Below are 16,319 nucleotides of genomic sequence, written 5' to 3'. Positions count from 1 at the left end.
GGGCGGGGGGTGCCGGCGGCCCTGAGGCGACCCGCGCGTGACGGCGGGCTCCCGGCGCGCTTCCGCGTGTGTGGCGTGGGGGGGGCGGCCCGGCCCCGCAGCCCGGCCGCCGGGGTCAGCCCCTGGGGACTGGGTGGCCAAGGGCCCCTGGAGACCGGGGTTGCGCCCTGCCGGGTTCCTCAGGGGACGCTTGGCAGGGCAGGCGGCAGGGAAACGCCGCCTGGAGCGTCTTGCTCCAGCGGCCCGACTGTGGGGGTTTTCCCCTGCGCCTCCGCTTCCTCCCAGGAGTAATCTTAATGTGCAGCGTACGAGCTTGGAAGGTATCCTTGATTGCAGTTGAGGAAAGGTTTAGGATAGTGCCTTTAAATCTTTAGTGCTAAACGCAAAAGTGTGAATTCTCTTCTAATTTGCTTTTGGATGGTAGAGTTTTTTTGAGTCTGGTGCTCCTTTATCTTAAACCGGAAAACATACGGAAAAATTTGGTTCTGGGTTGAAGTTTCACGAAATGTTTTTTTTAGAAGTGCTGCAAACAGAAATGCACCAAGTGCCTGCATTTGTTATCAAAGCTCTGGTTTTGTTTGCCTCATTCTCTGTTGCAATAGATACCATCTCCCTCTGGAGACAGCAATGGATAGATGGTACTGTCAAGGTGAAACAGATTTCTCTTCTGAGACTGTAAGAGGACTAATTGTCCCTCCAGAGCAGATCAGTGTTGGATCAGATACCATGCTTAATCAGGCCTCGTGTTTGACTGCTTTGGCAATATCTTTTTTGCCCTCTTGTTCTTCAGCACTTCACGTGTACTGTTCTGCTTCAGCATATTCAGATTTTGAGTGTGGAGTGGTGGGAAACTCGGTTCTGAGGGTTTATAAAACGTGGACCACATTGCAAGGATTGTGTGCGCATGCTGTGAATTGAAGTGTGCAGAGCATAATCTTGCGTTTTTCAGAGCAAATATATGTCCATGCACACTGGTCTTCCAGTGAAAGAGAACAGTTTTACTGTAATTGAATAGGTATTTGATAAGGTACTTTAGTCATTTCTTCACAGTAAACGTGGAGAAAACATATATAAGAAAAATTGTGGTTATGAAAGAAATAATGAGTACAAGTTTCTTTTAAAAATAGAATGGAAATTGTCACTTTCATTTATGTGACCAAAAATGTTGATGTAGCAAAAGGTTAAAAGGTCAAGGTAATGAGCCTTATGGTGTTTATGTATAAATATAAACTTCCCATTTGAAGTCTGTTATTTAATGAGTACACACAATAGACTGTTGCATCAACATGCAGCTAACTTCTGCTAAAAGTCGGTAGCCCTCTCCAATAGCAAACTGCAGAACCCTTCCCTCTGTGCTGGCCAACCGAGAGCATCTGTTCATGCATTTCAAAATTCCAGTGTGTCAGGAATTCCCTACAGTTTCAGAATATAGAAAGGCAGAAGATTAGAAATTTCACTAATATGATTAGATGTTTTACCTTTTATTACCAACTTTCTTGTTACTCTACTACCTATTTTTATAGCCAGAAATAGGCTGTAGTACTTGTCATTAACTGTAGAAGCTAAGCAGAGAAGGAGCTTGTTGTTGTTGCTGAAGCATTGTGGAAAACATTTCATTTCCTCCTTCATCAAAAGCAAATCAGAAATACAGCTTTATTTTTTTCCTCTCGAATAATATGTATGCATCTAAAAAATGGTGAGTACAAATTTGACAAAATATTTAACAAGCAGAGGGCGCTCTGCCCAATTTCAAACCAGAAGAGCTGTTTTTGTTCTTTAGCTTGATTCTGTGAGGCACTTGGAATCTTTTAAGTCCTTTCCTCTGTTTTTTCCAATACCAGCATAACATGAGGCTGGAATAATCATCTGTGTAGGGCCCATTTTTATCAGAATTGGACTGTTGAGACAGCTGTGCATGCACTTACGAGATAAGGGCAGCAGAGAGTCAATGTTTTACCACACAGTGTAGCAGGGAAAAAAAAAATCAGTGCATTTCTGATTTGCATATTACAGAACAGAGTCTTCAGTACAGTCATTTCGTGATTGTTTGCTTATTCTTTGAGTATAAGTGGTGATGCATACATACAATTTAAAATACTTCTTGTGGGACTTGGGATTCCTCAATGTTTGTACTTTTTTTTTTTTTAATCTTGTTTTTATATCCGTGGATCTGCTTGTTAGTTACCAGTCTGCATTTTGAAAGATACAGATGCTTATCACTATAGCTAATAAATTAAAAAAATAGTTACATGTTGTTATTTCCTTATCATGGTATTGTAACATGATGTAATGGGGCTTGGTCTTATACTTCTTGGATTAGTGTTAAAACAGCCACGCAGTTATTGCCATTTCAAACCCTAAGCCAAGCAGGAAGTTAAAGTTTGGTGTCAAGTTGTAAAATAGAGGGATAATCTCATATTGTACAGCAGACCCAGTCTGTAATGGGCCAGCGTAGTTGTAATGGTCTACTGGAATATTTCAGGTCTATGTTGTATTTAGAAACAAAGGTGATTTACCAGGCAAAACAGTTTGCATTTAGTACTGTTAGAAATTAGGGCACCTATTCCAGTGAGTGTCGAGTTTTATGAAATAGCTGTTTAAGAAAAAGGAAAAAAAGAGGGGGGGGGCAAGGAATGCTAATATACTTTAATCCAGGATGCCCATGCCAATAATTTATGTGATGTAATGCTGCTCTGTTTTGGAGGTGTAGTGAAGTAAGAGATCATAATACAATTTTGCTAATTGAAAGCTGATGAAAACCTTAGTAGAGGAGCTGGTGTATGCTGTCCTCACAAATGGACCTAGGAGTATAAGCCAGTTCCCTGCACCATGCCTCACATTAAATTGCTGTTGAGTGGTGGAGCTGGGCTACTGTCAGAGAAAATGGTGTGTCAGTTGTTAATCGTGAAATAAGTTTTCACTGAAATACAGTAGGCAGAGAAGACCATAACATTGTGGTTGGTGACATCAGTCATTTATTTGTTTCTTATAAATAAGATCCTACAATCTTAAGAAAGCCTACCTCAAAAATGTACTTGAATGTGAAGGGTTCTTCAGAGGTATGTAAATTATCAACCTTCAAAATAGGATTCCTTGGTGGTTAAATTAATTTTGCTCTAGAATGGAATATAGTGAAAATTGAAATACTGCTGATCTTGCGTTCAAAAAGAATGAGAGTGAAATATCCATACTACTAGTCTGGTTATGGAGCAGCTCTGGTCTTCAGACCATGCAGATTGCTTACTTCCAGGTGCATCACAAGAGTAGTTTAATGTTTGCATTTTTTATGAAAGTTTTAACAGCTGAAGAGCTGAATTTGATTTGCAATTTAGTAATTAGACTAAACATTCTTTTTCATTTTTTTCATCCCGCTAGGTTGGCAGCCTCGGTGGTTTGTTTTAGACAATGGGATATTGTCATACTATGATTCACAGGATGATGTTTGCAAAGGCAGCAAAGGAAGTATAAAGATGGCTGTGTGTGAAATAAAAGGTAAGAATTAATAGATTTCTGCTTGAGGAAATTTTAGCTGCCAGGAAAGATCGCCCAACATAGATCTTGCATCACAAGTTTTTCCTCCTCTATTTTTATTTATCAGTAGTCCAGTGTGATTGCTTCATAGTTCACAAATGATAATAAATGTGAATTATTAAGTGGTGACAAAGGAAAAATGTTTTTGACAGAGCTCTGCTTTGAGATTTAGAACCCACCATATATTCTTTTTTGTTGTAAATAGTTGTATGTGGCTTATGCTTGAAGTTGCCTTGGCTAGTTATTTAAGTTCTACTGCTTTTCCCCCTTATGACCAAGGATAAGAGACTGAATCATGAATGCTGCCTTTTTAGAAGAGCAGCAGCAGCGACCCAAAAGGAGAGACTCTTAAAAACCAGAGATGTTTTCCTGAGTTGTTTTTACTTTTGTAACTGTTAGCAGCTGCCCATGTGCAAAGGTGATGGATGTGTTAGAAATGAACTGTTTATGTTGGACTGTGAGTTTAGCCTTTAGTGTATTCTAAGCTGTGCGTCAGCCTCATTGGCTAATGGCACGGCGCTGTATAACTCTCCATTGCTTTGAACTCTTGACCTCTTTCCAAATAGCTGCAGAGGACTGGGCTTGTGATGTGGGTACTTGTATATTAAAAAGTGGGCCACCAAGTATTTTTCTTGTGGTAACTCCTTTTTGTTACCCATTTCCTTGCTGTAGATTAAATCAGTGATGTAATGTGGAAGATACCATTTTTTGGCCTTACCAGTTGTTCATTTTGCTTGTCATCTTGTTCTTTTGGTGAAGTTAAGATAGCGGTTAAAGTCTGGATTTAGTGCAAGTCCATGCCTTGTGGGGAGTGGGTCTGGAGGAATTGGGGTTGATAACATGAAACTCAGCTGAGTATTCGATTAAAGATGTAGCACTGGATATAATAGGCTGTAAATAGAGCCCACCTCAGTTCTTGGTTCTAGGACTCCGCAACCTGAAGCCAGATTTCTGCAACCTGAAGCTAGATTTCATCTAGAAGGGAGATTATTTCAGTTTTTGTCTAGTTCTCTGTAAATACTTGTCCTTGCAACAAAACTCTTCCGTTTTCCAGGTTTGGAATACAACAATTATTAGATACATATGCAGTATATTGTAAATGCAGGAAGGGAATCCTTTTGTACTTGAGTTCGGCCACTGTACGGTGGCTCGTGTTCCTACCTATTGACTTGAAGGCATGCTGGGGAGAAGGGTTAAGGGGCTTTGGGCTCTTCATTGTTTAGTGGTGGTACATTGTGATTTACTGTATTACTATGGGATTGTAATAAACATTTCAAAAACTTTGATCAGTATTAAATTATTGTTACTGACTTGAGGTTATTATTATTTTTTTAAATAATAAAACCTTTAAAACCTTTTTTTTTTCTCCTGTATTGTAAGTTCATGCAACAGACAACACAAGAATGGAGCTCATCATCCCAGGGGAACAGCATTTTTATATGAAAGCAGTTAATGCAGCCGAAAGGCAAAGATGGCTGGTAGCACTGGGTAGTGCAAAAGCCTGTTTAGCGGATACCAGAACAAAAAAAGAAAAAGGTATGTGTGCTACCTAGAGCATATACAATCTTACCACTCTTTCAAATGCTTGTTTTCAGGTAATGATAGTGCAAATATTGTGGCAGAAAGTCAGCATTATTGTCTTTAAATATGAATTGTAATTATTTCTAGTCATCTATGTGGTAGATTCTCCCTTGATGTTTGAATTGGAGGTCGCTTCTGTTGACCTTTTCCATCTTAAGAAGCTGAAATACTGGCAACTTAGGGTCATTACAAAAAATACTTTTTATAGCTGTTGAGAAGCCATTTAATTTCTGCTGTTTTGATTCATTATAGTTTCTAGTGTTTTTTCTATAATTTTTCTAGGATGGCCTAAAGTAACCATTTCCAGCCACTCTGGTGGGTGTAAATTTCATCCACTACATTTTGTCTACATTACACTGCAGCTAAGAAAGATTTCAACTTTATCTTTTCTAGTACTGTGCCTCTTAATGGTCATTAGATTAGTGTCAGTCATCCAAAAGTACAAACTATTGTCTGCTTTAAGTACAGTTCTTGACTCATTGCAGAATCCAATTTTCCTCAAAATTAAGTGAAAGTTTAACTTTTAAATTGATATGTAAATTTAAATGGAAGGTGCTTAAAAATTAAAATGTGTGCATACATTGTATGTAATAAATTGATATTTCCTTTATTTTTTACAGAAATAAATGAGACCAATGAATCTCTTAAAACCAAAATGTCCGAACTTCGACTCTACTGTGATCTTCTAATGCAGCAAGTTCATACAATACAAGAATTTGTTCACCATGATGAGACTCGATCTCCTCCCAGCATTGAGGTATGGAATTTATAGAATGCCATTGGAGAACCTAATTATATCATACATCTCAAGGTTTCTGTTGACATCTTATGCCTTTTTCATCTCCTAACACTGGAAGATTTAACCTAAGGTCATTTTTTTGAGTGCTTGTGCATATATAATACTGACATTGATTATATGTGGAAAGTACCTGAATGATTTAACTGTATTAGGAAGCAATTGTGTAATTGAGTCATTTGGTTAAAAGAGCTGCCATATGAGTTACGCAATGATTTGTCTTGTTTTCCATCTCTGTTATGAGCAGAGTAGTTGAAACAGTCTTGTTTCATGTCCATTCTTTATTGCCTTGCATAGGAGGGTATTCCACTTTGTAATCACTGAAAGGCTGGTGTTACAGGTATCGGAAACCTGCAGTGTAGATAAGACTCTTTGAATATGCACACATAAAATGATTCTAGTATTTCTGCTTTTGAATGAAGGTTAGTACTGGAAATGATGAATGTCATAATTCTTTACACTCTTGAGCCAAGATGTGGACAATATTGTTGTCTACTCAGGGCAAAGGAAGCGGTTGATGCTTAGTCACAACACAGCAAATTGTTGTCCATTTACAGCAAGGTGCAACTGACTTGCAGGCTCCTTGCACTGGAGCGATCAAGCTGTTTGCACATTGTGCTGCAATTAATTTGTTTAACTGAGTGATCTTCTGATACCAGTTCGTCACTCTGAGAAAAGCTTTACGGTAAAAACGTTACGGCGTTGTTGGCTGATACCCTAAAGAAATTCAGATGTCAGAAAGAAGTTGCAATTCAGAAAGAAATTACAATGCTGTCATATTTGTTTGCTTAAATTAACCTAATTGGAAGGAGCATGTTTGATTAAATGAAATGGGAAATAGGAGTTCCTAGTGGTAATGAAGGAAATTAGAGTGTGTGGGAGTGGTGGTGGTGGTGAGTTGTATTTGCATCTGAAAAAAAAAAAACCAAACCTGAAAGGTTTTTTCCTTGCTTATGCTTGTGCTTTCATTTATTTTCAGAACATGAATGAAGCCTCTTCCCTGCTTAGTGCCACATGTAATACATTTATCACAACACTTGAAGAATGTGTGAAGATTGCTAATGCCAAGTTTAAGCCAGAAATGTTCCAGCTGCCTCACCCTGATCCCTTAGTTTCTCCTGTGTCACCATCACCTGTCCAAATGGTTTAGACATTTAAAATAATTTTTTTTTTCCTAAGTGTCATATTGTTAGTTGGATGGGGAAGAATATCCTATTGCTATGTGCTATGATTTGAGCAGTTGAAATCTTGAATCTATTATGATCAGTACTGGTCCTGAATATAAATCAAAGATTTTCCGTTCCCAGTGTTTGTTTGCTAGCCTTTACAGAATCAAGAGAAATTTATTGTACATGTCAAGACCCTCTAATGATGTATTTCGTAAATGAATGAGGTTTAACTTTTCCTCAGTTCAACTGTTTCTTTGTTTTTATAGAATGCTAGCTGTGCACTGATCTTAAAAATTTCATAACCTTGCCTCCTGTTTAAACAGATAAGTGCCTTGTGACTTGAAACATTTCAGCAAGATAGCGTATCTTTCAGTTAGGTACAAACAGTTTAAACTGTTTGTATTAATCTAATATGCTCTTATTTAACAAAAAGGTAAATAATGGTGAAGGGATTACTTGCATAAATCTTTAATATTGATTATTTCCCTTAGAAGGACAGTGTATGTGGACTCAAATGTCTTGGCAATCATATGTATAGATTACAAGATGATCTGTGTTGTGCGAATCTCTTTGCACTTGGATCTCGTCTCTTAACTCAATCAGTTTACTTCAAAGCTCATCATTATTGGTTTAAATTAATAACTTTCTTTGATATCTGTAGAGATTTGACAGTGATATCAGGAAAACCACAAGGAATCGAGAGGCAGGATATGGCTTTATTGTGTATTAGGGAATTTAAGCTTGCATTTGGTAGAGGAAAAATGTCTTGATATTTCTGTATATCACAGTAATTAAAAAATGTCTCTGTGAGTAACTTTGGAGCAAGAGAGAATGAGTTCCATAGAAACTAGGTAGTTTTTGTAGTAAGCTTCCTGTGTGAATGCTTTCTAACTTAATATTGATGACAATCCATCTGTTTTCAAATAGTTAAATAAGATTTTTAACTGAGAATGATTGCTTTTAATTAGAAAGATTGTCCTCCCTCTTTGTAGAGACTGTAAATAAAGTAAAAATTAATGTAGGTATGCATATTATTCTTACAAGTATCTTGTGACATTTTTGGTGTGGTTTTTTGTTTGGATTTTTTTCCCTAGATGAAGCGTTCCATTAGCCACCCTGGTCCTTGCTATTCAGAAAGGTAATTTTCTATTTCATTAAGCTTTTTCCTTATCACAGAATCATCTAGATTGGAAAACACTTTGAAGATCATCTAGTCCAACCACTAACCTAACACTGCCAGTTCTCAACTACACCATAACCCTAATGGATTATGTCTCAAAAAACCTCCTGGTACCTGCTAGCATTAAAATCAAATGTTTACTTGAGGAAGAAAAATTAAACAACATAAATTGATCTAATTTTGAAAACTAAGGGTGCAGATTATCACTTTGGTGGCAAATAATGCTGCTGCTTTCTCTAATACACTATAAAAAATTTCTTCATGCTAGAAACTTTATGCAAATGACTTATTCTGACAAGTTCCTGAAATTAGACACAGAGCTTGAAAAGCTAACATTCTTTCTGGGTCAGTATTTCAGATTCTTGAGTTATTTTCTTCTGCATGCAAAGATTAGATAAGATTTTTATTTCCATTTCCAGGCTTTATAATTGTGAAAATTAAGAATTTTGTCGACCATTTTTGTTGGTCCACTTTTGATTTAGTGTAGTGAAAAACACTGATGCTAACAGTTTAATCTAAGCACTGAAATTATTTTAAAGTATATTAAGTTTCTGTGAGTCGTTACAGATCTGTCTGCTTTTGTAGGAATAATCACTCTGTAAAAGAACCGATTTCATCCCTTCACCGATTTTCACAGCGGCGTAGAAGAACATACTCAGATACGGAATCTTACAGTGATACTCCCTTGGAAGATTCTCAGAGTAAGTTTGTTAGAAGGGTGGTTTTCTTTTGTATCTTTTCATATGATTTATTACCCTGTTTAAAGCAGCTGTCCTATCATCCTGAGGAAAAAGTTTTCTTTTCAATTAAAAGTTTTGGTTGTTAGTAGAGGACACTATCTTCCTGTAATGCAAGGCTTTTGTTGTTACCATCTGGACTTTTTGGTGTTGGTTACCCAGTCTGACTCTTTTCAGGACTGCTGAGAAGAGTCTTTGTCCTGTGTGTTTCTGCTCATACCAGGGTTTTTTTTTGTTCCTTACTATGTAGCTCTATGTAATATCTAGCTCAGTTACCCTGGGCGGTTTTCTGGTTTTTTTATTGTGTCAGAAGCTCACTCTGCTTCCTTCCAGTTATCTTAGTTCTTCCTTTTTCCCATCAGGTAGCCTAGCAATACCCAACTTGCAGTAAGTTGTCCATCTCATTTTAATAATAGAGAATGTTTTAATTAAATGTTTATCAATGCATCTGTTATTTTTATAAAAAAGTTCATGTGTTCATCATACATAATATGTTTGCACCTCACAGATTAGTGTCCTTCATAATGTTAAAATAATTGTGTATAAACCAAAAAATTTACTTCATTTATACTAGCTGAACATTCTTCCTATCCATCATCCTTGGCATCGTATTGATTGAAATCTTTCTGGAAAAGTCCAGAGTAATTATGCTTCTGATTGCTTATGTATAGGAAATAGTTAGCAAATAGAATAACTGACAGATTGGATGAGGGTTTTTTGGAGTTGAAAATTAAATACTCCTTGATATTTTCATAGGATCTGCTCACTCTTCTAGAACTGCTGTCAATGGAGACCTGGTATCATCAACCATTCCTGAAGAAAATAGATCAGTATCAAAGGAAAGATCTGAACTGGAAGGGAGTTTTTCGTCCTTTTCTTCCTGAAGAAACTGAAAGTATTCCATTTTCTATAAATAATGCTATGCAAAAGCTGCTGTAATTATACTGTTGTTATAGGAAGTAGTCATTTCCCTTTTTAGAAGGATTTCTCTGCACTTTATAGAATAACACAAAAACTATCTTTGAAGTGTATTTTATCTTTATATAGTTTATTTGCAAGAGTATTTTCCTAATATTTCACAGTTTGAATGTGCATTTTTTGGAACAAATGATGGCTTAACAGATAAGCATCCACATTTGTAAATGTAGCTCTTTTTAAAAAGTGTTAAGGTCTGACCGATAAATTAGTAAACTTGCAGGTTATAAACTTCAGCAAAAAAGTTTCATTTTTTTGAGAAGATGCAACTTGTGCCATGGGCCTCTTGGTCATTTGCACCAGGTCATCCGCCAGGAACTGTGATTAGCCCTGCAATGGCTTTTGTGCCTGTGTAAGGGCAATGGGAACAAGCACTGATGGGTCTACTCTAGCAGCTTGATGGTAACTGACATTGCCTTCTTTAAAAACACAAGGATATACATAATCTGGTCCTTATTTTTAGCCAATGAAAGTAGAAATATTTAGTGTATTTTTCTAAACGAATGTATAAAAATAACTTAATATGAAGCATTTGTACCAAACATTGGATATTTAATAATTTTTATTTATTTATTCTTTTTTGCATCAAAAATTTCTACCTACTTTCACTACTAAAGATCTAAAGATCTACTAAAGGCTTCAAAATGTGCATAAATTGTTTCCAGGGCGTGTAGTATCACAAGTAGCTAATGCAGCACCGTTAAGATTACTCTGCTCACTTAAGATGTGTTTTTAGCAAAGTATTATAGAAGCAAAAGCTGAAACATTAGACCATAAAGCTGCTGTTGTAATGAATATTTGTATCTATACATACTTTATTTATGACATATTTATACAAAAGGGAGCTTCTGTTTTTGTGACTCCTTTATATTATTTGAGGATGGTATATACCAGAAGATGGATTCTGTTCTCAGTTACATCAGTGTAAATTTGCATTAACTGTAAGTGAGATTGGAGTCTGACTCTGTTAATAATAAATAATATAGTATAACAGTGCCTGCTAGCACCTTGGTCCATAAGGTTGTTAGTGTTAGCATTGTAAAATTTGGGGGTTTTTTTTTGATATTCATTTAGGGATAAACTTGGTCTATAAAATTTTAGCTATAGAGCACTTTAAGCAAGCCATTTACTGGTTTTGATTTACACAATTGCTAAATAAATGTACAGGGTTTTTTGCACTCAAGCACATACCAAAACCTGTTTTTATAATCGAATCTTCTTTAATTTGGTTTAACTAGTCTTCCTTTTGTGTATAATAATAATAATTTGGTGTTTTTGAAGCAGGCTGGAGAGGACAGATGGAAATGGAATGGAAGCTTTACTAAAAATTTCTGGAATGTTGATTTATCTAAATCAAAATAGGTCCAAATGTTGAGGAAAAACATATGAGCTGTTGCTCATATATAAAATACCCATTTATAAACCATTATGTCATTGTTGAATGGAATGGAATGGTTTGTACAAGTAAAGTTATTTGTGGATACCAGCTCAGAGCTGTCATTTGTGCTCAGTTCTGTCAGTTTTCATTAAATTAGCATTTGCATATGCATATCAGCCACACACATGCTTGTACATTTTTTCTGAATGTTGCTTTTATGTATTCTGTATGACACTTATGACAATTGTAAAACTAAGTATTAAAAAAAATGTTCAGAGAAGTAAACTACATATTGCAGTGAGTGTTGTCTTGAATCCTGTGCTATCTTAGAGCTGCTTTTTGAAATTTCACTGAGGTTTCTGCCAGCTTGTACAGTGTTAAGTACATGTCACATTAACAAATATCTTTTTGTGGCTTTCAGCTACTGCAGAGAAAATAGTTTGGATTCCATGTTGTGCAAAAACACTCTTGAGACTGATCAGTGCATGTGGTAGTAAAAAATAATTTTAAATACTGCCACAGATAGAATTGTTTAGACAGAAGTTGTAATGATTAGATTCAAGCACAAAATTTGCATATAATTACTTCAGCACTGTTTTGGGTTTTTCCATGTCAGTAAAGCTGGAATGATGGCTTTCTGTACATGTAACATGTTCCTGCTGAAGTTAAATCAACCTTTTTTATATATACTTGTGCCAAACTCTGTGGCAAAATTCAGTGAAGATGAATACCATCTTACTTTGGCATCTGGAGCAAAGTAGTCATTTCTGAAAATCACAATGATCCGTGTATAGTTAGATTAAAAAAAAAAAAAAAAAAAAAAAAAAAAAAACATTTTCAAATTTAGGGCAGAGCTTATCAGGAATGTGTAATTGTATCATCGTTCTTTCTGGTGGAGAATGGGAGCTGAACTTCAAAATAGACTGTGCAGTCAGTACTCCTAGTTTTGATTTCAGTTGCTTCTGAAGAGATCAACCTGAAACCAATTTTCTAAATAGTATTTATCACTTAAAGAATATAGGCATACTACATATATTTCAGTGAAAAGTGGTAAGTTCTGGTTGCCAGCTTAAATCTCCAAAGTCTAACATCGGATAATTAGAATGTGCTTAAATGACTTACCAGCTTGTACTGTAAAGAATTAATGATCATAAAATTTTACTTCTGCATAAAATTTTTTTACTTTTATTTAAACATTGAAATCACAGCTATTTGTGTTAGTATTATTTTTGCAAGCTATAAATGAGTTTTGCTTGTTATATCACCATCAGTTTTAAGTATTGTACTGTAGCTGTTCCTGCTGGTGTAAGATAATAACTTTTTAAAGACATATAATACCTGAATGAAAGAAATGTCTGTGTCTGAAAATTAACTATTGTTTTTTGGCTGTTCCTCATTATCCTTCTTTAAAAGAGTTAATGTGAAACCTGCCTGTTATTAGTGTTTCTTTACTGACTGCTTTCAGGGCTGAACATAAGGGTTCAAGTTCCAGATCTAGAAGATAAAGTTACTGCTTAAAGGGGATTGTTGTAGAACCTGGGTACCCAAAGTCACAGTTGCCATTATGAAGAGCTCTCTGCTGTTTAACACTGAAGACCAAAGGACTTTGTAGATTGCCGTTTCACTTGTAAAGCTCCCCAGATGACTAACTGTGTGTGTCCATCCATCCACTGTCTTGGAAGGACTTAGCAGCTAACTTAAGCAGTGAACTAAGATTTGGAAACTAGGCATCCCTCTGCCCATACAGTGGGGGGACCCGTGCTTCACTATTTTGCAAAGGAGGTCTAACACACTGACATGAACAAGCTTACTAAAAGAGAGGCTTGCACTTTAAAACATTCTAAAGGAAGTGATTTAACCTCTGCTCTTCCCACTGTGTACATACAATAGTGATTAGAAGGTGTTACTTAGGAATTTAATTTACTTAGCGTTTTGATATTTGTTAAGTCTGGATGAATAATGCAGAATGTTTTTTGGTGAGTACCGTAAGAAAGTAGTCAAACTGTTTCCCTGTCTGGGGCTGCCTTTTTCTTGTAGGGCACTATCATCATGGCTATTTATGCACCAATACACATAGGTACACCTATAGCCATATCCTGACTGCTCTAACCAGCACACACATGGAGAGAAGCCTAAAGACGAGAGCACAACTGTATCTTATGGATGTGTTCTAAAAAAAAATACCCACAAAAAATCAGGCCTCCTTCAGCTTTTTCAAAGGGTAAACAGGCATCTCCAAGACTTGCAATTATTGACGTCAAAGATAATACTTAAATACTATTGAGGGCCAGGATTTAAGAGTGTCTCCTTCTTTTCCCTGTGTTTCATATTCTCTTGTGATAAATACTGCTTTGGCTACTTCTCCATCTTACCTTTTGCAGTGCACTCTATAGGATGCCTAGGCATTTTTCACAGAGTTTGAGTTACAGTTTCAGAAGCAGGTAGTAATTACCTTACATGGGTCTGACTCTCATTTTTCTATTCACTGACTCATTTTCTGACATGTCAGAGTACTTTATTTTCTCTGTCATCCTTTCTCCTTTATACCACCGCTGTTAGTACCATAGCATGTTCCAGTGTGGGAATGACTGTTTTATTTTGACTTTATTATGCTTCAGGGTTGTTTGTTTGTTTGTTTGTTTTTTTAACAAACATTAAGTATTCTGATTGTTATTTTTAAATCCAAGCTCTAGAACATTATAATCTTCAAAAAGGGGGAAGGTAAAAAATCAACACAACTCAAGAAGATTTAGTTTAAATATTTTATCAGAGTTGTGAAGTTTTTGTGTTCTGTTCATATAATTTTCTCCACTTGAAGGGAAAAGTCAAAACTGGAGACAATGGTAAAAATTGAAATGCAATGTTAAGACTAGGGTTTCTTGTCTGCTAGGGGTAAAGTGAATCTCAGTGTTATGGCTGTGCAGTTATTTTTCACAGTCTGCCAAATGTAAAATGTTAGTAGAGAATGTATGGCCCTATAGTAGAATTTATACAGCAACTCACAGAGCTTTGTTAAAAAATTCTTTTCCTTACACATCAGGAGCCAGGAAACCTGGAATTCCAGATGCCTTCACACACATATTGGTGGTAGGATATTTTTCTGAACATGGTGCTATAGGGCAATAGATTTTATCTTTAAAGAGAGCAGATGTCAGCTTGTACAGTTAAAAATTCCAATATTTGACCTGAATATAATAAGCAAATAATTCAAAATGTTCATTGCTCGTTTTATGTTTATTTTTTAATCCAGAGACTGTTGTTGTTTGCTTAGCAGCCATGTGCAAAACCGCTGGCTCAGCAGGTTGGCATGTAAAGTTACCTATTAAATCTGTGCTTGAGCAAAGCCTGTAAGTACTTTAAATCCTATTTTTAGGCATGTGAGTGACTCATCTGCTTAAAGTTAGGTGTGCTAGCTTAAGTACTGTGCAGAGTTGGGCCAGAGAGAGGCTAAATGAACAACTTGCTTACACTCCCACACCAGTGTGCTGTCCTCTTGAACAAGTAACTATGTCTAGACTCAGTAGAGGCCATGGGAGACAGTTTTTGGTAGCACTTGTGGAGGAGAGTCCATGCTTAAATCTGCAGATGCTCTCTGTCACTATTACTTTCTGATGAGATGACCAACTTGAATTCTTAGTGTTAATTTTATTATGTGCTTGTGTACACAAGTTAGTCGTTGTTTAAACAAGACTTTACTACTGCATGTTGGTGGTTTTTGAGTTTGTTGGGGTTTTTCTAAACATTTAATGGAATTAGAATGAGAAGCTTTCTGGAGGTGTTTTTTTTTTTCCTTTGAATGCTTTAAAGATAAATGGCCTCTTTTACCTCATTTCTAGTATTCTTTCTTACTTCTCCCTAAGGAAGAAATACCACATACTCTTAAACTCTTTTATCTTTATGATTGCTTTTAAATGTTCCTGGTTCCATCACTTGAAAAAGTCCAGATCTTGTCCTGACCCTAAACTTAACTCTTCTGAAATACTTATTTTTATTTTAATCTTTGTTTCATCCCCATTTATCAGCTTTCCTCCATTATTTGGATAGCTGGTGGTTGATAGTGTATCGGTTTATAGGAGATTAAAAAAAAAAAAAAAAAAAAAGGTCTGCTTTTATAGTGAGTCTTTTTGGAATAGGTTTTTAAACATACTACCAGCTACTACTGATGGATCTGAGGGTTTTCTTCAGTAGCAGTAGTATGGTGGGAGTCATAGTGATGCGTAGTGTTGCTAACTAATGAATACTCTCCTGAAGCAGTGTGGCATTGCTGTAAGTGTATTTGCTCTCAAGATTTTTCTAGTGACCAGAGTGAATTCTAGAAGCAGAGTTGCTCCTTTGACCTCAATACTCTTTTCCATAAATGACCAAAATTGTGATCTGCCTGCATGGGATTTGTGATTTCCACCCATGCCACGCTGGGGACTGTGTAAAGACAGGTTTTGTTCCTGTAGGTATGCCAGCTGACTCAAGGGATGAAGGACTGACAGGGCATGGGCCCTTACATGGGAGGTGAGAATTCGTAGGTCCAGGCTATTAGAGTCAACTAGTCTATACCAGGTGTCGCTGCCAAAAAGAGGAGGCAATAGCCAGCTTTCATGGAGGCAATTTTTTAACCACTTTCAGCAGAGACCAGCTATAAAGGAGAAAGGTTAGCAAATGATCCACACAGGGTGTAGGAAGGCCTGGAAATTCACTTAACAGAGGGATAATAAGAACAACATCATGCTTAGGCATATGCTCAAAGAAAACTTGCTTTTTAAAGTCTCGTTTAAGGCTGGCTTTCTGGTGGCCAAGCTGTTTCTAATAGATGACTGGATTTTCAACAGTTAGCTATCTGGTTTACATTGGAGAATTAGTCTTCCAGTAAAAATATAATAAAAATAGTCTTTTCTTTCAGCAACTCCTGTTCTGTAGTGTAGTACAGGAACTGTAAAACCAGAGCATAAGAAATAAATAAATAACAAGGAGTCACAGA

At 36.5% G+C, this 16,319-nt stretch overlaps 1 protein-coding gene across 1 annotated transcript; it reads left to right on the top strand.

Annotated features, from left to right (window-relative positions):
• The first annotated feature begins 171 nt into the window (after window positions 1–171).
• Window positions 172–11,644, top strand: PLEKHA3 (pleckstrin homology domain containing A3). Its single transcript, XM_026853022.1, has 8 exons — window positions 172–320; window positions 3,376–3,492; window positions 4,912–5,067; window positions 5,733–5,869; window positions 6,888–7,052; window positions 8,172–8,215; window positions 8,843–8,958; window positions 9,751–11,644. Exons 2-8 carry the CDS (start codon window positions 3,471–3,473, stop codon window positions 9,876–9,878), a joined length of 768 nt encoding a protein of 255 aa, XP_026708823.1. The 5' UTR covers window positions 172–320; window positions 3,376–3,470; the 3' UTR covers window positions 9,879–11,644.
• Window positions 11,645–16,319: the final 4,675 nt, after the last annotated feature.

The sequence above is a fragment of the Athene cunicularia genome (genome assembly GCF_003259725.1).
Source record: "Athene cunicularia isolate RWA chromosome 7 unlocalized genomic scaffold, athCun1 chr7_part1, whole genome shotgun sequence".
In the NCBI taxonomy this organism is placed as follows: Eukaryota; Metazoa; Chordata; class Aves; order Strigiformes; family Strigidae; genus Athene; species Athene cunicularia.
This window is presented reverse-complemented; position numbering and strand designations above follow the sequence as displayed.